The sequence below is a fragment of the Gigantopelta aegis genome, chromosome 2 (genome assembly GCF_016097555.1).
Source record: "Gigantopelta aegis isolate Gae_Host chromosome 2, Gae_host_genome, whole genome shotgun sequence".
NCBI lineage: Eukaryota > Metazoa > Mollusca > Gastropoda > Neomphalida > Peltospiridae > Gigantopelta > Gigantopelta aegis.
This window is the reverse complement of record NC_054700.1, coordinates 34,511,298-34,539,162: the sequence shown is the minus strand read 5'-3', so window position 1 is coordinate 34,539,162 and position 27,865 is coordinate 34,511,298. Positions and strand designations below refer to the sequence as shown.

General features: G+C 34.1%; 2 protein-coding genes across 2 annotated transcripts in view; one reads left to right on the top strand and one right to left on the bottom strand.

Annotated features, from left to right (window-relative positions):
* The window catches only part of LOC121384338 (chromatin assembly factor 1 subunit A-like), a 30,929-nt gene extending 18,694 nt beyond the window's left edge, over positions 1-12,235 (top strand). The window contains exons 11-16 of the mRNA XM_041514689.1: positions 810-984; positions 1,250-1,327; positions 2,632-2,739; positions 3,416-3,577; positions 4,110-4,230; positions 5,569-12,235. Coding sequence (XP_041370623.1) covers positions 810-984; positions 1,250-1,327; positions 2,632-2,739; positions 3,416-3,577; positions 4,110-4,230; positions 5,569-6,830 — 1,906 coding nt within the window. The 3' untranslated portion in view covers positions 6,831-12,235. The remainder of the gene's footprint in view (positions 1-809; positions 985-1,249; positions 1,328-2,631; positions 2,740-3,415; positions 3,578-4,109; positions 4,231-5,568) is intronic.
* Positions 12,236-13,073: 838 nt separating this feature from the next.
* LOC121384329 (snRNA-activating protein complex subunit 3-like) lies at positions 13,074-27,428 on the bottom strand. Its single transcript, XM_041514678.1, has 9 exons — positions 27,222-27,428; positions 23,037-23,123; positions 20,875-20,968; positions 20,335-20,448; positions 18,998-19,138; positions 17,697-17,779; positions 15,798-15,962; positions 15,106-15,213; positions 13,074-13,815 (listed from the first exon to the last, which is right to left on the bottom strand). Exons 1-9 carry the CDS (start codon positions 27,404-27,406, stop codon positions 13,671-13,673), a joined length of 1,122 nt encoding a protein of 373 aa, XP_041370612.1. The 5' UTR covers positions 27,407-27,428; the 3' UTR covers positions 13,074-13,670.
* Positions 27,429-27,865: the final 437 nt, after the last annotated feature.

The following is a 27,865-nucleotide window of genomic DNA, read 5'->3' as shown; positions in this document are numbered from 1 at the left end:
ATGGAGAAGAATCCTCTTCTCAGATGAAAGTCGATTCTAAATTTCAACGGCAGATGGCAGAGTACGGGTCTGGCGAAGAGCACTTGTGGGACGAAGTCCAAAGAAGACTCAATGAAGTGCGACCAAGGCTGATAACTGCAACAGATCTGAGTGTAGCTTTCCTCAGGACATGGGCCGCGATTCCAATGGCCTTTATCAGTCGCCTTATTCACTCCATGTACAGGAGATGTGTGTTTGTGGTCAACGCTCGTGGAAGCCACATGAGGTATTGACTTGCAACGACCCAACTGACGCCTGCGATGTTAAATGCCCTTCTGAGAACTATTAGGAAACATTCCCCAACCTTTGTTGCAGAAGTGTGCAAAAAATTAACTTTGTCCGATGTTTCCACTCACGTATTCGTACATTTAAAAAATAAACATACTGATACTTAAAATCCAACTGACGTTTCTTTTGCGGTTCAGTATATATCAAGCAAACTTGTACCTACACAGAATCTGCTGTATCTTTTTAACATGTACATACTTATGTGTATGCATTTATACATAGAGAAATACACACTTAAATTCTAACTAAGCTATAAGCACAATATTATTTCATATTGACAAGCTTGGGGACTAGATTTATGTGGCATATATTTTTAATGCTGTTTTAGATTTTCATTTGGAAATAACAAACAAACAAAACTACCGCTGATGTGTCAAAAACTACCTTTCTGTCCTGATATAAAAGCATTAATCTGCTATATGTATGTGTAAATTAACTTTTCACCTGGATTATCACTTCTGACACTATGTTTTAACTTGTAGAAGCCAGCCCAGCAGTGCTGACTTGGACGTTATTGAAGTTTCTTCAGATGTGAAGAAAGTAACATACCCGGCCAAATTCCTGTCGTTTCACACAAACTATCGGCCTCCGTATTTTGGAACTTGGCGAAAGAAGAGTAAAGTGTTAACAGCACGGAATCCTTTCAAAAAGGATGATGTAAGTTTTACTCTAGTAGTGTCTCTTATTTATTTTAGGTTTGTTGGGGTATGCACAGAAAAGAAAGGAAAAAAGCATGTGTAAGCTGAATTAATAAATTAGGAACATACTTGATAAGATCATATTTTATTTTTAATTCTTTTTTTTTTTGGTTATTACGAAGAGGACTGACCAAAGTACTAATAACTATTTAAAATGTGGTCATATTGTGATAACAAGTATCCTAATTTCATACTTACTGATTTTTTATTTACATTTCTATCAGAAAATCTTTGATTATGAAGTGGACAGTGATGATGAATGGGAGGAAGAAGAACCTGGTGAAAGTCTGGAAAACTCAGAGGTATTAATTTACAGTTATTTAGTAATTTCCCTAGAAATTTGGCAAAAAATGGTAGACCAAACATTTTTGGGGCATTTTCACCATTTTCGGGCACTTGTATTTCATTAAAAATAGACAAAAATTAATTGAAATAAACAATATAATTTATGTGTTTGCTTTAATAAATGAATGGCAAAAGATATAAAAGGCATATTTTATTAATTAGTAATACCTTTTTTGTTGTTTTATAAAGGCAATTTCAGAATTAATTCCTGAAAAAGGCTTCTTTAATCTCAAGGCAGCATGGTGCTTATTAAGACGAGATGGCACTAGACTACTGAAAGCATGGTGCTGCACCATGCAAAAACAAGCTAGGGAAAACACTATAATTGAAAACTTTATAGTCTGCTGCATAACAAAGTCTGGAAAACATTGGTATCAATTTACATTTTATTGAAAACTTTAGTGTGCTCCTTAACAAAGTCTAGAAAACTGTTGTATTAATTTAGTTATAAGAGTTTTATTAGCTATGTTTTTAGACTGACAATCAGCACCATTCCCCACCGTTCTTCAAAGGCTGTCGGTTTTTAATTCCCAATTTTTATTATATAAAAGTACATTTTAAAAATGATATGTAACACTTGAGAAACGCCCCTTCCCTCCCCTTTAATGTTTGATAATACAAAATGGATATATTAATTTGAATAAATACAAGTACATGTGTAGTAATGTTTTTGAAATGAAACTGAAACTTCCCAATTTTAAAAATAAAACAACGCTAAAATTCCCAAAGTCAAAGCCATGGGCGTAAAGTCAAATTAAAAAATAAAACCCTGGTTATTAAAAACTTTACAGTGTGCTACATAACAAGGCATGGTTCAATCTTTGTGCAGTGAGCTTTGTTCTGGAATGCAATATATTGTGTGGTTGTTTCCCTTTGCACATTCTTTGTATTCATTTTAATGGTGGTAAAGTGTTTGCCAGAGATTTGTTAGATCTCAAAATCGATTGATCCCAACAGACTCAGTTCCCCCCCTCCCCCCAGTCAAACCATTGCCTCATGACTGTTCATGAAATACCATGTGTATATACTGTCCAATTTCCTTTTAAGTTTCTGTATTCTCTTTTCAACCACTCTGCATCTGGTATATCAAAGGCCATGCTATTTGCATTCCCGTTTTAAAAAGTCCATATTATTTACCTTTGTACTACTTAACTGAAATGGCTTCTGTGGCAGCAACTTGTTTTTGATCTTGCACTCGACATGTTAGGAGTTAACTATATTTGTTTACATCTTGTAACTTGTTCCATCATTGTTTGTGCAGGGTGAAGAAGAGAAGGAAGGAGAGGAGGATGAGGAAGAGGAAGAAGACGGCTGGATGGTGCCTCACGGGTATTTGTCAGAGGATGAAATATGCGAGGAGGATGAAGAGGTATGATCAAATAGCATTGTCATGATGCTTGTTTACTTAAAAAAGAAAACAAAACAAAACAAAAACTTAATTTTGTTCTATAGCTGATCAAACAAAAAAACCCCACTGATTTACTAAAGTAAGAAATTTTAACTTAAATATTATTATGCCTAATGACTTTAGTCTTTTAACCAGTGCCCCATGGTTTGTGCTGTCCTGTCTGTAGGAAAGTACATATAAAAGATCCCTTGCTGCTAATGGAAGAGTAGCAGGTTTTCTATTCAGATGATTGATTAATTAATGTGCTCTAGTGGTATCCTTAAACAAAATAAACGTTAACTTTAAAATAGGCTGAAGGCTCTAATAAAGTCTTTCCCATACAGATAACATGTATTTGATGTAGAAAGAACTGCAATTATTTTGTGCTAATAAGGCCAAACAAAATAAATCTCTAGTCAATATTGACCCTTACATGTCAATTATTAATTTTTTTTTAATTTCCACGGTATGACGTCTTTGTTTCTTTGATCCACAATTACTTTCATTTGGATTTAACTTAATCATTTGTACCAGATTGTCACAAAGTCAATGCTTTTAACAGATCCCTGTTTTTATGTGATATTTTAATTTATTAATTAATAAGCAGTTGTTTTATGTAAAGAGTTAACTGTTACATATTTTGTGGTGGTCAATTTAGGTAACTCCTGAGGTTCTGAAAGCTCGACAGATGGCGAAGGCGGAAGCCTGGGAGGCGGAGATGAAGCGACAGTGTCAGCCCGTTCTTCCCCTTGTCATTGGCTGCTTCTGGGAGGGAGAGACACCAGTCGAGGAAAAAATGCAAAAACTACAAACATTTAAGGTTTGGAGATAAACATACAATGTTTTATAAATAGAGATCTAAGGGTTGTGGGTTTTAATGTTTTTAATTTTATTTTAAAACATTTTTTTTTTTGGTTTTGTTTTAAAAAACCCAAATTGGTTTTGTTTATTAGGTGTGTTTTATTTCTTTGTATTTTCTGTGTTTAAACCCCTATTGATCCAACCGGAGATGACTAGGTTTTGCCTCCGTCTCCATCAGTCTGCCTCATATATAGTTTTCTTAATGTTTTTGGGGTTTTTTTTTACAATGTCTCCAGATATTGTGCTGAAATTTTGTATATATAGCTTCACATTGTACAGTTACAGATCAAACTTTACTTTCATGATTTATCCATTTTTGACAGAGTTATGCCCCTTGAACTTAGGAGATACATAAAAAAAGTCCTGACTTTTTTTGTAATGCCTCAAAATATTGAGCTGAAATTTTGTGTCGTTAAACAAAATTTAAAAATTAATGCACAATCGTGAATAAATATTTCAATATAATATTAAAAACTGAAATGTGTTTGTAGGCCGTGTGCATGGTTGCTGTTGTTCCAGTATCTCTGGTAAATGATGAAGTGTCTCTGGGTAGAGATTCCGAGGGTGGAACTCTCAACAGAAGTGGCTTGAAGAAACCAGTTCCTGAAGAAGGTTGGTAACTTGCACTGGCTTTAAACGGTCATTCTTTGTGTATTTATGTATCAGTATTGGTGCATTTTAAAACCAGCATTAATTACTGATTTTAAGTTCTCTCAGTTTTTATATCATATGCAGTGCTCAATTTTGGGATTTTGGTTGCTTGCCGGGAGGGCAAGTATGGGTTCACATTGAGGTTGTCCTGATTTCATCCATCTTTTCAAAATAGTTATATTTATATTCCAATAAAACAGCAACCAACAGGTTTGGAATTAATATGTTGTTACTATAAAATATAATATCTGCTATCTGACAATAAAATACATCACTTTTTAATATTTTAAAAGGTTTTGTATTAGAAATTTAAAATTTGAAAATGCCAAATTTTTTGGGAATGATAAAGACGAGAATAAAATTCAAAACACACATTGATACACACTTCAGTTATTTTTTTTGTAAATCCAAATGTGACTAAAAAAGTAGAGATAAGAGGTGGATGAATCCAAAATGGAGTCTGATAAAACACAGGACACTGGATCCAATCGAATGCGCTCTATGTTCCAATCGATCACACTGGAATGTTTCCTATTTGGAATACTTCAGCTGATTACGTTTTTTCCTGATGTCTCACAGAATCGGCCAAGGAGTTCCGAGTGGCAAACAAACCCACATGATTTCGATTGATTGACTGACACTTTAGATAACGACAGTTTAAAAGCAATTGTGGGCAAGGAAACTGCATATTATTATGGGACACAACTCTCCGTTTGGTGTAAAAAAAAGTTAGTCATCCGACGGGCAACTAGTATCATAGAATTAATTTGCCCGACTGAATATTAGGTCATCACAGACAACTGGACGACTGTAAAAATTGAGTGCTGATATGGCCAACTATTATCAGGGATAAGATAATAAAAATGGGAATGGTCCCGATTCAAAAAGGTTACGTTTAGACTTGATTTTGCAAGTGATCTAATTCATGTTATGTATTTTGATTGTTAAACAGATCATTATGACAGATCAAAGTGTGGTAGCTGTAAAGGTGGACATACACATGTTAAAGTTTATTTTTATTTAATGACACCACTGAAGCACATTGATTATATCCTTCTCTACTGGATGTCAAACATGGTAATTCTGACATTTCTTTAAAAAAAAAACACTTGCTACTTTCTTTTATATATACACTCACTAATTTTTTGGTTTGCATACTATTTTGTGATGTCCTTATGTGCTAGGATGTCATTTAACAAACATTCCTATCCTAATAACCACTAACTAAATTATGTGCTGGTTTTCCATTTATATCCTTTACCTAAATTAAAAAAAAAAATGTCCTTTTCCTTTTTCCAGCTATACCATATCTTATTCAGCTAGTTCATGGAAATACCCTCGGTATAAAGAAGCTGGTCAAGGAATTCCGTTGGTTCTGGAAACAAAAGAACAACCCGAAACCAGTCTCTGATGAAATACCCATGGAAATCGATGATCATGACTCGCCCAACAAAAGCACCACTTTTGACTTGTCATTGACAGAAGATAAAAATAAAGATGAAACCGACCTTAATGAAACTCAAGAAACAAACAGTGTATTTGCCATTTCGAAAAGGCAAGTTGAAATGAAGATCGCCTCAATTGCCACAAGAGAGAGACGACAAGACAGAAAGATTTGTTGGTTTGTTCATGATAGTGTTCTTGAACAGTATGGTTGCCAGGGCATCTCGTTGCCAAACAACTGGCAGTATGTTTCTAATGTCAAGAAACAGCTGAAAACCAATGATGAAAACAGTGGTAGGAAAACTCCAAAGAATGTACCCGAAACCACTTCGAAACCTCCAAAGAATGTACCCGAAACCACTTCGAAGATGGAATGTGATGAAAATTTGGAATCTGGGCAAATGCTGGACAAACCTGTTTCAAAAGACCAACGCTCAATAATGGATTTTGCAAAAAAGAACACTCCAATAATTTTTAAAGAAATAGAAAAACCGACGTTGGCCCCTTTGACCTCGGTAAAAGGTGTTCGTACTGACCAGAGGTCAATCACCAACTTCACAAAGAAATGTGCGAATGATGAAACGAATCCCTTGTGTATTACCATTACCGATTCCCCTACGAAAGATTCAGCCCCGGCTTCTTTTGTTTCACCAAGACCACGACCTAATACGATCGTGGGGATGCTAAAACCTGTAATGAGCCATGTCGGTACAACAAAACAAAAAACAATGGTGTCTCCGGTACAAATGACTCGTACAGTTCCTGACAGTGTCATAAAGCCAACTATCGTCGGTTCTACTAGACAACCAGAAATAATGTCTCCGGTACAAATGACTCGTAAAGTTCCCGACAGTGTCAAAAGGTTGCCAACTGTTCCAGTAGGGATGTTGAAACCTGTGAAAAGCTTCGTCGGTTCAGCAAGACAGCCAGCAATAACCTCTCCAGTACAATTGGTTCGTAATGTTCCTGATAGTGTCGAAAAGCCTTTGGTTCCTCCAGAAGTGTTCAGGCCCATTGTTTCAGAAAATATCAGTGTGCCAGCTGTACAGGAAGGAAGAAATTGTAAATTGGCAGAAGCAAATGTCAAGGATAATGATGAGTGTATTCTGATAGAGTAGTCTTTTATCAGTTTGTCAGAAAGTGTGAGGTTCTATTAAAATATAAATACATCAGGTTACTCTAATTTCATCTCAGGGTTGAATATATTCACTTATAGGCCGACCTGTGAATTGTGATATGGCTCAAAATTGACCAGGGATTAAAAGGCAATTGCCACTCAAAATATACAATATGTTTTTTGATAATCAATTTCACAAACAGATTTTGCTTTCTATCTTAAACAGGCATCAAAATAAGTATCTAGTTTACAGGTTACAACAAAACACAGGCCTATGGGTTATGAGAGTTTTATAAATTGAATAACAATCAAAATATAGGGGCTGTAGTTTTTGTTTTATACATTTTGTGCATAATGAAAATACCATTACCGGTAACAACTTTCTTAACTTTCTTGACATGAACGACCGTTCTCAACTAATTCTGATGCCAGTTAAAGATTGTTCTTTCCATCTTAAAACATAGTTTAACTATTCATATTAAGAAATTAGTGCCAACAATGTCTACACTGAAATAACCAATATTTAATTATCAGAAAACATCATATATAAAATTGATATAAAATAGTTTTAAAAAATTAAGTTTTTAAAATTGAAATTTATATCGTATTATTCATGCAAAGTGCTTTTCAATTTCCACCATTTATTTTCTGATTAAAATTAGCATTTCACAAAATGTTTTTCTAGCCTTTCTGTTTAAAAATAATAAATCAATGTGGTCTAATTTTATCTCAGGATTGAAAATATTCTTGTTGGAACTATAGGCCTACCTATATAAATGTAAACATGGTTGTTGAAATTGTTATTCTCTGAAATTTTTATTGTCATGTTAATTTATCAAACATTGAGAATTTGATTGTTTTTTGTACATGAACCTTTAACGACCAATGAATGGCAAGGTGAGTGACTGTTTACAGGCTAACCTAAAATCCTTTTAATAGTGTTTGATTGATTGTACATCGATAATAGATAATATATGATAGTTATGTGGGCCATGTACAAGGAGGCCACTTTAATTCATATTCTACTTCGACACATTGGTAAGAACAAATTTCACTGGATCACTGCTCACATCGGAGATTGTAAACCAATGTTTTACAATCTGCAAATTTTAAAAGTCGAAATGTGTCATAACTTGAATAATTTATATAAAAAAACCCAAAAGAAACAACTGAAATTAGAATTGTCATAATCCTATTGTATTTCTAAGTTTGCTAATGTAGATTGTTGATTTTACTGTTGCAAATTTCCCATTTTATTGGTTCTGCTAGTGTGTTGCCAATAAACAATAAAAAAAAACCTACAAAGTAGGATTATCTCACAAATATATGTAGGATTTTCTTGAACAAATACTTATGATGATTTATGATGATTTAAGGTGTTGTGTAGTGGTAGTTTTGTGGTGAGGTTTCTAGTGTAGTTTTAGGTTTTTTCTTTAAAACTGTAAATATTTGCCTTCAAAGTCAAACTGAACCAAACTCCCTTAACCGAAAACCAGTTAAAAATCAACTAGTTCAAAGTGCTTATCATTTGAAAATTGATCGGGAGTAAGAAACAGCTCTTGTGAAATTACTCGGGAGCAATCTTTGCCAAGAAATCGTGAATGATCACCTCTGCTCCCCTCCACACTTTTCTGAAAATTGATCACCTTGAAATAAAAAAAATTTAATCAATTTATTGCAAACTTCATATAATTACTTATCGTGTGCCATTTCAGGAGAGTGATCTTCAGTTCACTTTAATTAAGCCAGTAGTGAAGATTAGGAGAGCAATTGTTCTCGATATACAAATTCCGATTTTCAATAAATAAACAATATCAGCATGTAAAGAGGCAAAAGGTTTTTGTCCTATGCAGAAATAGTTTTATGGAAGCACATGATAGTGCAAACAATTGCTTGTGTCAAGCTATAAGGACCGAGTTTGAGAAATTGGCCATTACAGGGCTCGAACTTAATAATGTGTCTCCCACAGCAATTTTTTTTTTAAATGCCGTGGATGAAACAATCCACCAATGGAAATTTTGAGCCTGCCTATGGCAGTTTTTTAAAAAGTGACATTTGCAGCAAATAAACCTGAAGGAAAGGCCAACTTGTTATATGTAGATATCTTTTAAATGTGCAAATGTTAAATATTGGCAGATAATGTACACCAGGTATATACATTTTGCCATTGATGAGGAGCTTTATCGACAGCACAAAAGTGCCATCGGTGATGCTCTCTACCTACAGCAATTTATATCTCAATGATGGCAATTGCCGGTGGTGTCACAGTTAAGTTCGAGCCATGCATTAAGTATTCGGCAATAGACTGAAGAACTATACCAATGTGTAAATTTTGTGTGCTTGACAAACTTGGTTTTTTATTCATGAGAGTGACATTAAAAAGGTTCCTTATTTTAATATGTGGAAATGCCCTCCTTTTTTAAAATATCTCAACTGAAGTTATGCTGCGTTCATTTCGTGCTTGTGAATATCGTGAATTACAGATTCCAAATTGTGAACACAACTTCACCATGTGCAGAGCGTTCAGGCAATTTATAGACAATCTGCACTGTCACTCCGAGTTTACACACACAAACTCATAATTACACGAATTATTTGTTTGTTCTGCCATTTTTCCCTGTGAAGATTGAGACAGAAAATTCTACCCCCATTTACAAGTTATGTTCACTGATTATTTTTCCAAACAGATGCTCTTCACAACTTGTGAATTGGAAAATACAATATTCACGACTTCTAACGAACACAATTATTATCCGGGAAGCAGTAGATTGCTTTCCAATTTCCAAAGGGAGATGCCAAACAATATGTAGTAATTAGTTGTGTATTTATTATATTTACTCCACTGTTATCTTGTAGCCATTATTGTCTTAGAGTGTAAAAGTGCTGTATAGTAAATCTTGTTTTTGCATATTTTTTGTTTTTTTTTGTTTTTACAGGGAACAATATTTCAAAATATATTTCTGTAACTGGTTAGGTACCTAATCCTAACCTACTTGCTACTTAGACTGGTTCTGTACTAAATTGAGATTTTTCATTTTGACTATTTATGTTCTGTGAATCTCTGGCGTGGATGGGTGGAGGCATAGCTTCCCCTAATCACAATTTTGTTTTTTTTCTGCCTGTCACTCTATATTCTACTAATAGACAGTAGTTGTTCAGACAACCACCCCACACACACACACACCACCCCCCAACCCCCCACACCATCCCTCACAACTGCTGGGAATCAAGTGTCCAAATATCAATCCAAAACATTTTGAATATGTGAATATTTGTGAAAATACATGTCCATTTGTAACACATTAATAAAGTTCCGGCTATGCTGAATAAAAGATCCCTTGCTGCCTGTCATAAAAGAGTAGCCTATGTGGCGACAGTGGGTTTCCTCTAAAAAAAACTGTCAGAATGACCATATGTTTGACGTCCAATAGCTAATGATAAGATAAAAAATCAATGTGCTCTAGTGGCGTCGTTAAATAAAACAAACTTTACTTTACTTTTCCAGTCCAACTTTATTACTAGTATATCAACATCTGGGATATGCTGTCCTATCTACACTGCCCTGCTATGGCAAAAGCCAGTAATAATCAGGAACAAAGTAAAGATGGAGCTGGTCGGTTTAAAAATTTCAGCTTCGGTATCTATCTTTGGGGTGAATTACCTCTGTATTGATACGGTATTTGGTACAATATCGATATTGAGCGGTATTTTCGGTATACTCTGCTTTAAATGCACACCTGAGTTACGGCTCACCTGCTAATTTCATCTCTCTTTCACCAGCCAGCTCTAATAACATAAAATATAGTCCTAAAACACTAACCTTAAGAAATAAAATCATTCAACTGCTTTAAAAACAATTCACTATTTACTGCCTTTTGATTTAACAGGTAATGCACTTTTGAAAAAAAGAAAGATTATGCAGAAATTTGTGATATAAGTACATGAGAATCATGAGAGAAATTAAAATGGTGGTTGGATCTGTGCGTGTGTCATCCTTTGCATTGTGTACATGTTCACTCTTAACAATCCCAGGCCAAACCATTCTGTATATTTGAAACTGCATTTGTTAACGACTGAGAACCAGTTATTGTTGCCAAGTGAAGTCGTGTAGGATTTGAGAAAGGAAAAATAACACATTTTTCACTTTTCAAAAAATTTGGGAATGCATTCCCTGCACCAGTACAGTCAGGATTTTAGATCACATCAAAATTAAGGAAATAAATGCTGTGCCCAAAATAAGCAGATCCAAATTAGGTACAAAAATGTTTTTTGTCCAAACGTTTTGTCTCAAAACCACAATGTGCTTTAATTAGATAAAATAACTTGAAATGAAATTCTGAATATCTACAACCTTTCAGCTACTGTTGATAAAAGTACTTTACTAAAAAGACCTTGCTTTGCTCCAAACGTTCAAAACAAATTTGTTGGACCAAATTTAAATTGAGATCCAAAACTCCCGACAAACTTGCTCATCTATGTTATTTCATCATGTAATGTGCATGGCAATAATGCCTTTAATGTAATAAATTAATTATTTTACACTTTTAGCTGGTGACATGACAACTTGTCAACTTTTGCATTTAGTTTTATGTTATGGTTTACCTCAGTTTCTGATATTAGTCAATTACAAACACTAAATAGGTGAAACATTGGTCATAGTGGTACCCATGGAACATCTTTGGAGTGATTTTTATTTATTTATTAAAGATGAATTAAAGGCACAATAATATGAATAGTTTATCTTCTGCATTCAAACACTTGGTTATGGCTCTTAATTTAGATCAGGATTTGTATGTTCCTGAAGAACTGTGGTGTTGATCAGTTCACATTTGGTTCCCCATAGCTTGTCTCTAAAGTGCATCGAAATTGGCCAAGAGCACGTTCTCTCAGTGGTGTATATAGGAGTCTTGTATGTCCTGGATCTTGTGTTCCTGTGCCACAGGGACATTCCATGGATGGTGTAATTTTGAGGCCATGCATATGGGACAGTAGGCGACAATGGCCGGTTCTGAGTGAAAGATGATCTATTATATGGCACAGTAAAATATTGCTTGATAAACTTGTCAAAAAAGGACCCTCAGTAAACTGGAATTCCCTCAAAATGGGAGATTTTTCTTGGTCCCTTTTCAAATATCGGTATAGAATAACTAAATGTCTTTAAAAAAGATACCCCTTAAAATTAGATTTTTTTTATACTTGGTCGCCTGTGTGTCTGGTTTCACTATATATACATTTAACAGGTGTACATATTCAATGTCAATCGAAGGTCAAATGTAATCTAGTGTTCTTTCACGACAGGTTTTATTGTGGAATTTTATGTGCAAAGAATCTGTACACTTCAAACATTTGTATATTTACCTATATATTTACAAAGTCCAGAGTTTTTAATAAACTTTGAAAAACTAAGATATTTTGTTGTTTTTATTGTGCACCAAGTGTAGGCTGAAAAAATAATTAACACCAAGTAAATTGTTTTAATGTAGGTAATAGGCATAAGATCTATGTGAGCTATCACTGTATCTGCTGAGCAAAAGTTACTCAAGACTGCTCAGCTGATCAAAATGTTACTCAAGACTGCTCAGCAGATAGTTTTTTTTAGCCTCTAGCAGTTGAGGAAAATATATTTCATATTTTTTGTCTATTATGGCAAAAATCTCGTGTCTGCACAATATGAGCTACCCGCCAAGTTGAAATCATTTTAAATAATTGAAACGAGTTAAAAACAAGTTTTAAAAAATTGCACTAGAGCTGCTCAGCACTTTGCTCCATGTGTACAGTGAAATTGCTGCAAGCTAAGCTGAGAAAAAAGTAACCTTTTGCTCAGCTGATGGCTCTTGTATGCAGAAGGATAAATAATTGTACCTTTGAAACTAGAATGTGGTGGAAGTTTCTTTTGACACCACTAAACCACGTTGATTTATTAAGCAAGGAAATGTTTTATTTAATGACGCATTCAACACATTTTTTCGATGCCATATAACTGTAAATAAAATGTGTTGAGTGCATCGTTAAATAAACCATTTCCTTCCTTCAACACATTTTATTTATGGTTATATGGCATCTGACATGGTTAAGGACCACACAGATATTGAGAGGAAACTCGCTGTCACCACTTCATGGGCTACTCTTTTCGATTAGCAGCAAGGGATCTTTTATATGCATCATCCCACAGACAGGATAACACATACCACGGCCTTTGATATACCAGTTGTGGTGCACTGGCTGAAGAGAGAAATGTCCCAAGGGTACACAAAACCAGTTTATTAATAAGGAAAATATGGCCTGGACAATTATTTTCTTTAATATGCACTAATTTGTAAACACACCACCTTCCCAAGTAATATTTCCATGCAAGGTTTGATGATTCTATATGAATGAATAAGAAAGATGTGCCCCAGACAAGTAAGGTAAACAGGTCACATGACAATTCAAACACCGGCATGCATATTTTAAAAAACCCGTAAGAACTTTTAAAAAAGTGCATTTCATCCTGGAAAATAAGACTGCTGTAGTAGAAGATTGTGGGCCAACTGTAAATGCTTTCTATATTGCAATGGGTGGAACATTAACCACTTTTTAATGACAGCTGTTTCAAGTACATTTATTTCCATTCCTGTATAAACACCAATCATGTTCCTTCTGCCCTCTGAGAAAACTCGATACTTTTTAAAGATTCACTCTGTCTTTAGAAAAGCAATTCTTTTCTGTTTCCCGAATCACCTGGGTAGGCAGGTGTGAAGACCATGGACCTCCACTGATCTACGGTCATGTGGTCAGATCATTCTTCAACAAAGTTGTCTTTGTTATGTTGAGAATTAGTTTCAACTTCACACAACATTTCTTATTTTACTGCACTGTCAAAGAACTTTTTTGCTTCAAAGTTTCCAATCTTTTTGTTGTTCTTGTCATAAAGCAGCATTTTGAAGCAGACGTTACACAAAAAGTTTGGGCTGTCTGGTGTTAAATGGCTTTTTTCAACCATCCATCTGAAAAATCAAATTAACATATGAAAAATTCTAGCAGAATATTAAGTTTGGAAAAGATATAGAGGATAATAAATGAGTTATTATCAAATTTATATCCCGAGTGAAATAATCTTCAATGAAAACTATCAGGAGGAAAATAAAGTTGTTATTCTATTTATTACCTCAGCTATGTTTTCCCTCTAAAAAGCCTTTAATTTTGAAATCATTACAACGAAACCATATAAACAACTACATACTATGTAAACAACTTCATGACATGCACTAAGGTATGTAAACATTGCATAGCGTTATAAATGTAAAAAAAAAATCAGCTTCCACCCTTCTTGAAGAATATTTCATAAACGAGTATTGGTGAGGTACATGATACGCCAATCAGGAGTTTGATGGAAAACCATATCTATATTAATGAATATGTTACAGGTATGTTTCAATTCTAATTATATGAAATGTTTGCAATGGGATGGATGAACAGTTTGTTTTGGACCAACCACCATCCCAAGTTGTTCCTACATGTGGTTTGATGGTCCTGCATGCATCTGTATGCAAGATACGATCTGGACAAGGATTTACTGTTATGTGCAGTAGACCATGAAAGGTAGGTCACAGTGACCTAGTAATAGTATGCGACACACCGCCATCCCAAGTTGTTCCTACATGTGAGGTCTGATGCTCCTGTATGCATCTGTATGCAAGATATGGTCCGGACAAGAAAATATTAACAGAAGACAATGCCATACCATAATACGACCCATCTTAGATGAGCGTATAAAAAGCAAAATAGTAGCTGGCAAAAAGTTGCATGTTTTTTGTCCTAGAAGATCCAAGTCAGTCCATACAGGTGACATGGTTACAATCTGGAATGTGGAATCTGTGTCAATGTAATGTTTTTTTCACGTCTTATTTCTGGACAAAATTTGGGGGAAATCTAATGGTAATTAAAAATAGAATAGTAATTTATCATAGTTGTAACTATGTGGTTGAGACTTTAATGAGAATATTGAATCTGTCTAATTTCTAGAACTGCTTGTGACTTTCTAGCATTTGCTTCCAGCAAAGATTGCTTCCGACTCTGCAAACCGAATTTCAATCCTTGAAATTAGGGTGGTTTGGGTAACCGAAAACAAGCAATATTTTATGTTAAACCTCAATATATATGTTATACTATAAATTATTCTCCTGCCTTTAATTACCATTGGATTTTCCCACCCGTGCTGTTCCGACATAAATTTATCGTAATTGTTAACTACGTGTTTGAACTTTTAATGATAATATTGAATGTGAGTACTGTACCTTGCTGTTCCTGTCATGCATGCTCTACACACTGTTCTACGCGTGCGATTGTTCAGCACTTTAAATGGGTAGCTCTGGAGTTCATGAGGGTCTGACGAGTGCAGTAATCTGAAACAAACATTTGGAACTAAATCAGTAATAATTAAAATGCTTCTGAATGAATACACACAAACAAAAGTATGTGGAATAAAGGGAAACAAAAAAGCTATGGCCCAGTCTCCTAAATAAAGGTAAAACAATTTTTTTAATTTAACCAACACCCCAGTACATTTTAGACTGGCTATTAGGTGTGAAACATTCCGTATCAAGTGAAAAGAAACACACAGATGCAAACCACTTTCTAAAGGATTTTCTATTTGCACATCTTCACAGACAGAATACCACATACCATTACCATTGATACAAACCAATCATGGACCTTGGACCACCCTGTTTTATTTCCAACAGATTATATCTTTGTTTAGCATGACATATTTCTATTGAAATATTTCGTTTTTAAAAGAGTCATTAATTGCTCCCATAACCTAGATTACGGAGAGCCATTTAACATATTGCAAAGCTGATGCTATATAAATTCACATGCTAAGGGGAGCTAAACATTATTCTCCTTGAACTAGTCTCAGAGGAGTGATGGGCAGTGAGAGTGATAGCTTCCCTGAAACGACAAGGTATCATTGACGACAACAATTTACCGTATATCGCTAATTATGATGATGTGTTCACAGTTGCCCTGATGCATGTAGAGATACGGCTGTCCGAGTCGTACAGTGAGATCGGAGAACCGCGTATCTTCCATGTTTTTAGCTACGTAAGTGTTCTGTCCATGGGACGGTTCACTTGCCCACTCAATAATCTCTCTGAAACAAAGAACAAAATGAATAATAATTAGTGACCAGAACTACTGTACTGGAAGGTTGGAGTCATGTGAACAATCAACTTATTTCTGCACCCAAATGTTAGTTAAAACATATTACACCCCTCAATATAACCACAGCAGTAATGTGCCCTTGTTAAATAATGAGTCGATCCGCAGGCTGCCCGAATAATTAGGGTCCATGACATTTATTATATCTGTTACAATGTTAAAGTGACAGACCCTAGTTTGTAAACACTACAGTATTCACTATTACAGCCATTTTTTAAACCGAAATCAGATATTAGATTTTATTGTTTAGATTATCCAGTTACGTACATCTGGTTTCTGGTCATCCTGGTGTTTTTAATACCATTTTTTTTCTTTTTTTCTTCATATTTTACAAAATGCACATACCTCTTAGTAACTGTTATGGAGACAAGCTTCAAGCTACTTTTTAAGGATATTTCCCCACTTTACTCCATTGTGACGTTATCCAAATGTGTTATATGTTTGTAGAATTAACCAAACGATGTGTCAATGTTCACAAGTTGAAACTAAAGTCTGCAGCTTTATTCCAGCACTGGCTCTTTATGTTGTCCACCAAGCTTGTCTGATGGGTGTGAGAAGGTATCCAGTGCATTAAAGCTGCACACCCTAGTTCCAGCCAGTGAAAATAAATTCTAATTTTGTTAATCTACAAACCTGTAACACACTTAGATCACGTTTTTATCAAATGGAGTGAAAAAGCAGGTTTTATATTGATAAATACCATGTCCCAATTGCATGAAATAATTTTGAAAGTTTGTATTCTAATGTCACCGGTAGATGTCGCTCGAAGCACAACAATGCCTACGTCACTACAAATTTCACAGACTTGGGGTGCGTTCTTTTCACCTCTCCTGGACATTTCCAACATTTCCAACTGTTCTGTCCTGGTTGTATCCCCTCTCCAGATATCGTAGGACTTAGCAAAATTATTGGTTTTAAGGGTTTGTAACATTTTGTATTGATATACTTACTTGTCTGAACTTTATTGTTACTGAAAATGTTCACGAACTGTGAAGAAAAATCTCACAAATGAAGAACAACAAATCGGATGTTGATTGCGCGAACCGTGCACGAGAAAACAAACCGAACCAAAATGATAACGGTCACGTGGTATACCAACGTCTGTGACATTGAAATGGAAATATCCCGTCTAAAAATAGATTAGACCTTGTCTGCTCAACAGTTTTTTCTCAAACGTGCGTCCGTTTTTCAGAAATACGAAAAATGCATTTTGTGGTATTACAAACACCAGGATTACAAAAAAAACACTTCAGGTGAATGGAAATGTATATTCTAAATAATAAACGGTAAGTAAAGTGCAATTTTATTTGTGAAAAAATGGGTTTAATAGCGAAAAACAACGCCGTAATGGTTAACAACTAGCCGTAACTAGGATGTGTCTCTTTAATGGCAAATAATTAAACATACTAAATTTGCTACATCAAACTTTTCATGTCTGGGCTGGAATAACATCATGCACTGAGCCTTTTGGTAATCTTAAAGAAAGAAATTTAAGTTTATTTTGTTTAATGACACCATTAGAGCACATTGCTTTATTAATCATCAGCTATTGCATGTCAAACATATCTGAAGCACTCAATCAAATACATACATAAGGAAAACAGTACTACTAAATACATTTATTTTACTTCTACAAAGACCATTATTATAATATTATAAAGCCTACTTGCTGTATCTTATATTCAGTGGATCCCGCATATCATCATAAAAAATTCCTTCCATGAAAAAGAAGCCCGACTTGAAAATATCCTACAAATAAAAACAAAAATAAACAAAGTTTGGAGTCCTACAAAATTGGCCAAATTTGTACATGGATTGGACAATTCTTAACAGATTAAACTTCTGACTGAACATTTCAAACACTTTTTGAAATCACAAAATTAAATTTATGCAACTGTAGGCCTACTTTGGATATCTCAGACAGACCTTGTTTCAAATAAAATAAATAAATAAGCTTCTGAAAATTGAAAAGTTGCGTAACACATGTGTGTCAAAAAGGAACTAACTTCCCAACCTTTCCTCCTAACCTCCCATGGGCTTAATGAATACTGTTTAATGATTATTATTCATTTTAGACCTGCCCATCTAAATTTGCACCAAAATTATATTATATTAATAATTAATATAGCTTAGGAATGTTAATATTTTTCTTTAACAGCACATCCCAAATTTATTAACCCCAATTTTCCTCTTTTCATAGCTTTGGTGTTAATATTAAAAATGTCAAAATTGACCCTATTAGGTTATTCCTGTCCCGAGTCAGACCCCCGATCCTATCAGAGGCCGGACTCGGGATAGGCGCGTTCGAAACCTAGTGGTATATGAACACGTTAAACCAGTTACTAAGCTAACTAAAAGGGAACCAATGAACTGGCATAGAACTGTATACTTTTAGAATAATGTTAAAATTTATAGTAAAACATAGTATAGAGTTGTAAACCCATTCCAACTCAAATAACACTTTATACAAAATTTTATTTTTAAATAATAAAGTTTCTTATCAAATTACCATCAAATTATATACATTAAATCTCATTTTTAATACAAAGGAGATGTCAAAATGCTAGAACATGTGAAGCTTCAGCTGCATTGTTTCCAAATTAATACATAATGCAGTACAAAGCACTAAAGGCAGAACTGCACATGCTTTATCTTGCCTGTTCTATCAGTTGTCTTCTTACCTGTATCAAAAAATAAGATTTAACCTATGCAAATTTGATAGTAATTTGGAAAACAAAAACATTTTGACTTGATTGTCACACAAATGAACTATAGGTAACCCATTTCTTTTTGTTTAACCCATTATATCAATGTAAATGCATATCCTAAATTTAATGTGGGAACCAAAAATAGGTTATTTACATGAACGACACACAAACAAAACAACTGTTCTTACAATTTTCAATTGCTTGAATATTCTGTTACCGTTTTGTTTTATTAGCAAAAAAACTTCAATATTTTTAATACCTTAGCACTGCTGATGGCGGTCAAATCCGGATTGTCGCTGAAATCGCCCGCCACAGACAGGTCACTGACACACGTGACCACGTCCCGTAGCTCGGTCAGCTTCTGTGTTCCTAGAACCAGGAATGTGTCATCCTGTCTCAGCTAAAAATAGCAACATATAGTATAGAGCCCAAACCTTTTTGTATCTCCTAACAAATTAATTCATTATTTAACAAGCATTCTGAGAGTACTGCTAAAGTAATACATGTCCCCTATAAGACACAATTGTTGTGTGTGTATCTCCTAACAAATATTAGTTCATTATTTTATGATTTAACAAATCGGCCAATCCCCATGAAAGTCAAACGTGATTTTGTAACTTTATATGGAAAGAAAGAAGTGTTTTATTTAACGACGCACTCAACACATTTTATTTACGGTTATATGGCGTCAGACATATGGTTAAGGACCGCACAGATTTTGAGAGGAAACCCGCTGTCGCCACATATGCTACTCTTTTACGACAGGCAGCAAGGGATCTTTTATTTGCGCTTCCCACAGGCAGGATAGCACAAACCATGGCCTTTGTTGAACCAGTTATGGATCACTGGTTGGTGCAAGTGGTTTACACCTACCCATTGAGCCTTGCGGAGCACTCACTCAGGGTTTGGAGTCGGTATCTGGATTAAAAATTCCATGCCTCGACTGGGATCCGAACCCAATACCTACCAGCATGTAGACCGATGGCCTAACCACGACGCGTCAGCTCAACATTTTCAGGCATTGTTGAAAAAAGTCTGGACAACTATATGGTCCACAGACAGATGGACAGACAGACAGATGGACAGACAGACAAAACCTATAGTCTTCTTCGGACTAGTGTCGGACTAATAATATCATTATTATTAAGACAATAAGCTCAAAGTTTCCTTCACGTGATATCTGATTAAATAATACTAATAACCCCAACTATTTCAGCCATAATAGACCCGAGAATTTGATTTTAATACTAACAGTTCAAGTTTATATTTGAGTAGGTGTTATCCTAGAATTATTTTAGTGTAAATTAAAGAAGTAAAAAGAGTATAAATTGTATTGTTCAAGTGCAGACTGATAAAGTGCAACATCATCAATAACTAATGAATACCAAAGTGTATGCTAGATTATATTAATATCCACATTTTGAACTGTTGATAACCAAGGTATCATTTAAATGTTTTTTCACAGAATATTCTAATTGCCAGATGGGCACTCACCTTTACTCTGAAGTTGCTATATGAAGTGGCTGTAAAATGTATGCGTGCCAGTTATAACACTGACCTAAGTGACTACAATTAAGGCTAAGTATGGGTACTTACTTTTGAGTAAGGTCCTGGAATGTACGGTCTGTGAACACAAACAGTTAGGACAATGTTGGGACACAGCACGGGTGATTTAGTTTTTGTCATCACTTCCTGCCTGTGATCGGAGCACTGAAAACAATTAACAAGAAAACTAGTATACACATTTAACAATATTTCACAACACAAGCCTCAGAAAATTGTGAAACCAATCGTTTCATTTTACACATCGCTCACACAACAAATCTTCATTTACGTAACCTATTTTACGACTGCAATTACACAGACACAATGGCTTATGTAAAAAAAGAAATGGATGACCTAAATTCATTTTCTTTTTTAAAAATATTTTTCAGGAGTGCATGATCTGACTGACACCCCTCCCCTCAAAAAAAAAAAAAAAAACGTTGCTCGCCAGTCTAAACCTGGTTCACCAAAATAAATGCATCTTTTACACATTCATCTGAATAAACTACTGTAAAGTGGATTAATATTCAGTGAAACTGTCTGGAAACCATCTATGCCTAGTTGACTTTAGTTGGTTTGTGAACTGTGTACCTTTATATTTTCAGACAAGCTGTACTTCATGTTCCTTGCAACCATCTGTTTGTATCCAAAATCTTTCCGCCTTTCCAGTTCATATTTTTGAAACCTAAAAATTAATACATGCATGTATTTTTAAAAACCCAAACATTAAAGGACTGTTGTTAATCTAAAAAACAACAACTTTAAACTATCCACATTAAATCATTTATATAGATGCATGTTTATATTTACAACAAATCAATTGAAAAAATAAAGTAGTACTAACAAGATAATTATAAAAATAGTAACTACAAATAATGTAAAACTGTTATTAACATTTACAATGATTACAGATTTTTAATAAAAAATTGTTTTATCTGCTTTCACGTTTTGGTCCAAAATGCTGAAAAATTATCTTTATTTAAGTATATAGTATGGCTTTCAATTTTTTAACATCACTGCAGTTTAGTAGAACTTAAATGGGTATTCATCATTGTGGTTAATTTTGTACTTCAAAATTAGTAGCATATGCATCAAAATCAGATAATAAACATTTTTCTTTATTAAATGTCGCCTTTCGTTCTTTAAACCATCATATTTAAGGTAATAATATGAAGAAAAAACCCCATACATTTAAATACTCTGTTGTAGTTTTGGATTTTAGTATTTATACGAATATAAGGTGGTGCATAAAATCAAACTGGTCTAAACAATCTCCTATTATAAAATACTATAAAAATATTTCACCTACAAGTCAAGATAAAAAACCCAAAACAGTCAATCCAATTTTCATACATTCTCTGAAACAACTTGGTCACATAATTGTAACATGACTGTGACTTTGATGTAAATTCACTAGAGTGATCTTCCCGTAAACAATTCTAGGACATTGCCCTACTGGACAGAATAAAAAAAACACCTAGGATAATGTCCATCCAATCAATATCCTCCATATTTCTTACACACACACACACACACACTAGTGTCAATTATAATACTGATCAGTAAATATCATTTAATGTTTGTTTCATTTAATGACACCACTAGAGCACATATTGATTTAATAATCATCGGTCATAAAAAATTATAGTTATTGGATGTCAAACATTTGTTAATTCTGACATATAGTCTCAGAGAGGAAACCTGCTACTTTTTTCAATTAGTAGCAAGAGACCTTTTATATACACCATCTCATAGCCTTTGATATACCAGTCATGGAATATATGATCAGAGTAACTTAGAACAATGTCTGAAAATGCTTCTTTACAATGTTCAATATAAATTCATTTCATTTTCGTTTCAACTTATTTCTGTGCTTATATCCAATTAAGGTTCAAGCATGCTGTCCTGGGCACACATCTCAGCTATTTGAGCTGTCTGTCCAGGACAGTGGATTAGCTGTTAATTGTTAGTGGTTAGTAAGAGAGAAGAGGGTGTAGTGGTCTTACACCTACTCATTAAGTCGTTAAAAGTTGCTCTGGGTGGGAGCCGGTACCGAGTTGCGAACCATGTACCTACCAGCCTTATGTCCAATGGCTTAACCACGAGGCCACTAATGCTGTTGAAGCTTCGCACCATCAAATGCCATAATTAAAATCAGTGACACTGTATGGCACATCAACCCTGATGTCAGATAAATCTACAGTAGAATTGGCATCTGAATTTGCCTTTTCATTGCCCCTGGTGTCAACATGGCTTGACACAACAAACCGGCCTTGGTGGCATCATGGTTAGGCCATCGGTTTACAGCCTGGTAGGTAATGGGTTCGGATCCCAGTCGAGGCATGGGATTTGTAATCCAGATACCGACTCCAAACCGTGAGTGAGTGCTCTGCAAGGCTCAATGGGTAGGTGTAAACCACTTGCACCGAACAGTGATCCATAACTGGTTCAACAAAGGCCATGGTTTGTGCTATCCTGCCTGTGGGAAGCGCAAATAAAAGATCCCTTGCTGCTAATCGGAAAGAATAGCCCATGTAGTGGTGACAGTGGGTTTCCTCTCAAAATCTGTGTAGTCCTTAACCATATGTCTGACGCTATATAACTGTAAATAAAATGTTTTGAGTGTGTTGTTAAATAAAACATTTCTTTCTTTCTTTGACACCCAACAAAGAATAATGGTCACTGGAATACTGACACAAATATTTGGAGATTAATAACAATATAATTTCTGAGCATATACATATTTTCCCTACCTTGTACAGTAGAGATCCAGATCTTCAGGAATCTGTTTGTAAAGAGTTTCCTTCTGTGGTTCCTTCCCTGTCAATAAAGCATCAACACTGAAAAACAAAAGCAAACATTATTGTGCTCCATGAACACAAAAGTAGAGAAAGGGATGGAATGCTTGTTAACCAGTAATTATTATGCATTTAAGTAGAAGAAACCTACTCAGCACCTCCATATGTATAGTAGAAGCAAGGCTTACTGCAACCCTGGCTATTTTACATTTATAATTAAAAAAAATTGTTTAATTAAACAGAGCTTTAGATCTCACTAATTTAGCATCTGAAAATTACGAGAATGATCATTTTACTCACACATATCTAATTTTGAGTAACCTATTTTTTGTTCGCGCAAAATTTGGAGCACCATTTGTTGACTTGGATATAACGGGTTATGCAAAAATGAAATGGGTTACCTGGATTTATTTCTGCATAACCAATAAATGGGTCACACAGATTTTGAATTCTCAAAGGCCTGCACAACAATTAAGTTTTTTGCGCACAGCAAGGTCTTTTTAAATTAATTTTGTCATTAATCTGATATCTGTCATTAAATTCCTGATCAATACTAACACTGGGATAATCATGATTTTTGTAATTGGAGATGGGGAGAATGGCAGTTAGTGGGAATAATGGACATCTACCCATAAATGCCCATAAGTAAATGAAAGTTTAAAAAAAAAATTGCTTAATTTTAATCAATAATAACTGATCTAAAATATCAACAACAAAAACCCTCCACAAAAATAATACCATCGATGTCCCAAAAAGCATTCACCTAACAACAAAAACACGGATAAGATATTTACGAAAATATTATTCTACATTTTCCAGCTACCATACGTGAAACAAAATAGATTGCAATCAGTTAACGTAAAAAATCAACAATGTGGATGTAAAAAAAATCCATTCTAGTAAACAAAAGTGAGCACCCTCCAGTAAACAGGAAAGAGTACAGTACAACATTTCTAACCTCGTTCAGGCGTATGCGTTTGAAAAAAGTATCATACAGCACATGTGCTGTTCGTCATTTTCCATTTTTAAGGCTACTACATAAAAACGTATATGTTTCTTAACTATGCACAGTTGACGAATACTTTGTTTAATTTTTTTTTTAAAGGAAAAATTCAGTTTGACAAGCGTTCTTGTCTGGTCCGAGTTTTACCAACACCCATAGAGCTCCAACACTTGATGTCAATACTGATAGGCATTATGTTCATACCAGTGAATAATTTGTAAGTTTGTTTTCTTTTTAATGAACACAATTTATATACTTAAAATTATTTACAATTGTTATGAATGGATTGTGGATACTATTCACTACAGTAGAGGCACAAAAAGTTTCTCGCACCAAATGTTAATTCATCTTCCTCCATTTTAAGTCAATTTCTACGAGTTGAGTGGACCTGATATCAGTAAGTTTAAGGAATAAACAAAAACGACTTAGTAAAATTAATGGTTTTAGGGGTTTCTAAAGTTTGGTATTTACAGCAATAGAAATAAGCAGAAATTTTCACTAGTCCACCAGACAAGTACATCTAGAAATCTAATTGTCTGTCAATATTTTCACTTGTCCAAATAAATGGTTTGTTCCACTGAAGTGCAAGGACAATGGGTTTTTAACTGCTCAAAATGAAACTGCACTGAACATGTTTTACTTGTCCATAGGACAACCACTGAGTAAAAAATTGATTGTCCAAGCACATTTTCATTTGTCGAGACAACCCAATAGCCGATGTATTTTTTCGTGCTGGGGTGTCGTTAAACATTCATTCAAACACTGATTTAGATACTTACTTGTATGAAATTTATTGTTAATGAAAATGTTCTAGAACTGTGAAGAAAAACCTCACAAATGAACGACAAGCAGATGACAACAAATCGGATGTATTTGTATTTCAACTTATTTTCGTGCTTATATCCAATTAAGGTTCAAGCACGCTGTCCTGGGAACACACCTCAGCTATCCGGGCTGTCTGTCCAGGTTAATTGTTAGTTGGTTAGTAGTTAGTGAGAGAGAAGAGGGTGTAGTGGCTTTACACCTACCCATTGAGCCCTTAAGAACTCGCTCTGGGTTGGAGCCGGTACCGGGCTGCGAACCTGTACCTACCAGCCTGTAGTCCGATGGCTTAACCACTACGCCACCGAGGCCGGTAAATCGGATGTTGATTACGCGAACCGTGCATGAAAAAACAAACCGAATGGAGTTGGAAGCATAACACAGGATAGTTCATCAAGATAAACATCTCCGGCACAATATTTATTATTGTGATGTTTTTGCTGTGCCGTAACGTTTATCCATTGGATCGAATTTTCCATTTGCAATCACTATTTAATAAAATCAGGCATATGTGCTTTATTTAAGAGCTTCAACATGTACAACAACATATTTTAATAAATTTTAGACAAAATTATTAAGTACAATACCTTTGGTAACCTTTCCAGGATTAGATGTTTGAAGATGACACATTTTTACATTTGAAAGCTATTTTTATCCTGGCACATCGAAAATGCTGAATGAAAATTTTGCGGAACGAGAATTATTCGTATCAAGCATTTACGTACACCCAATAAAAAGAAATATTGCAGAACTGAATGGAATTGATTATTTATTTTGTTATTTGTGTTTCTATATGTGTGCTTTGTGTGGGTTGCTTTATATGCATTATTAATATTATCAAATTAAAGTTTTGGGGTGTATTATTCTTTTTTATTATTATTAAAAAAATAATGATTGTCAGTACAGGTCATTACTTATTTTAAGGCCTTCATGTATTTACTTTCTTAAAAATTATTATTTCCTTTAGTATTTTTTTTTTTAATATTATTATTACAGGCCATTACTTACATGCGTTTCAAAGGTTTTTCTCTTCTTTTTTTTCTTAAAAAAATCTTAGTTTAATTATCATTGCAGGTCATTAGTTATTTTAAGGGGTTTATTTAATTGTTTATTATTAATTTTTATACTCTTCTTTTTTGTTTTATTATTATTATTTGAACAGACACACACAGAACTGGGGAAACAGACAATATGAAAGTTAAACTGGCTGTTCAAAATATTTTATACATCTAAATCTAAAATGTTATAATGATTTTCACTGACACATTCAAGTCTGAAAATAGTAACATCAGATGCCTCATAGCGACAGTTGCCCTAGGCATAGGCCTCGATATACCTGACGTAGACATTGTCGTCCATTAAATCAATAATTTATTTATTATGTTATTTATTTATAATAATTACTAACATTATTCAGTAATTTATTATTATGTTATTATTTATTAAGTATTAATTAATGATTTTTTAATTATATTATTTAGTTGTTATTATTACTTAATTTATTATTTGTTAATTGATTTTAAACAAATATTATTCATTAATTAGTTTATTTATTTATTTATTATTATTATCATTATTCTTCTTCTTCTTATTATTATTAAACGTGATATTCCATTAAATATCATGGAAGAAACTTGTGAACACGAGACGAATAATAATAAAAATAATCCGATTCCGCCAACAGTTTTCAATCACATTTTAAATATGCTCATAATGGCCAGCGGGAATATTCGAGATTTTGTTCGTAACTGAAAATTGGATTAATGCAGGATTACTATTTGGACAAACTGTCTATATATGCGTAAAACGTGACTCGGGAAGTTTTCTTTATACAGTAAGTGTTTATATTTATTGGTACATCTCATATTTTGCCACAAAATAATTAATTCCATGGTTGTATCGATTCCGCCTGAAATCTGGGCGTAAAGTGCACGCTTGCTTTTGCTGTTAAACTTGTAAACATCGGGTACAATAAATGTCAAAATGTCACCTTGGTGAACTAAACACAGGGATGTTGATGATACTTACCAATTCAATTATAAACCTTATTTTATATATTTATTAAAAACATTTATGTGAAAAATATGAGTAAAAGTTATAAATTTGTATCCCTCAATCATCCCAATGTGATTTCTGTCAAAAATTAATCCAGTAATCAGGTTAACAGGGGTGCAGAATTTTTTACTCACATTTGGCGAGCACTTTCTGCACCCCTAGGTTAAAGTCCTTTAGTAGTGCTGTTAAACAGAATTCAACTTTGATTAACTTTCAACCCGATTGTCTCCCTTGGCTTAAAATGACAACAAGTTTTGTACCTGCAAACATCTGTCAATTCGTCTACCGTTTCTTCTGTTATGTTCATTCTTCTAGCCAGTGCATACTGTTGATTCGTCCCTTCTACAAGTTTCTGACAACATGAACGGGCCGTGTCATCCCATTCATTAATAAAATTACCAACATTTATTAGTTCAGACACTTGAAAATCACTGGAGGTTTCCATTTTGTTATTTAAATTTGTAATTTATATGTTTTATAAATTTTACGAAAAACGAACAAAGCAAAACAATTATTTTAAACTAAAAGGAAGAGCATTTACCAGTATTATGATTGTATAATAGTTAAAACACAATAAAGTGATATTTTAACAAATATGTTAAAAGGAATTATTAAAGCAATTAATATATTAATTAATTCAGGTTATTCGTAAGTTGAGAATGAATTTGTTATACTCGAGCACCATTCGGTGAAATTCGTAAAGTTCCGTAATCCCATTTGACCTATTTATTTCAGCGGGAATTCAACGGAGTGTAAGTTGTCTGTACATCATCAACTGAATGTGAGTTTCTGTTCCTGAAAGTTTATCATCAAATTTTTAAATCTGTAAAGTATTGACAACAATGTTAGATTTAGAATAGTTAAAATGTATAAAATATAAAGCCGAAAGAATAATAGAAGTGTA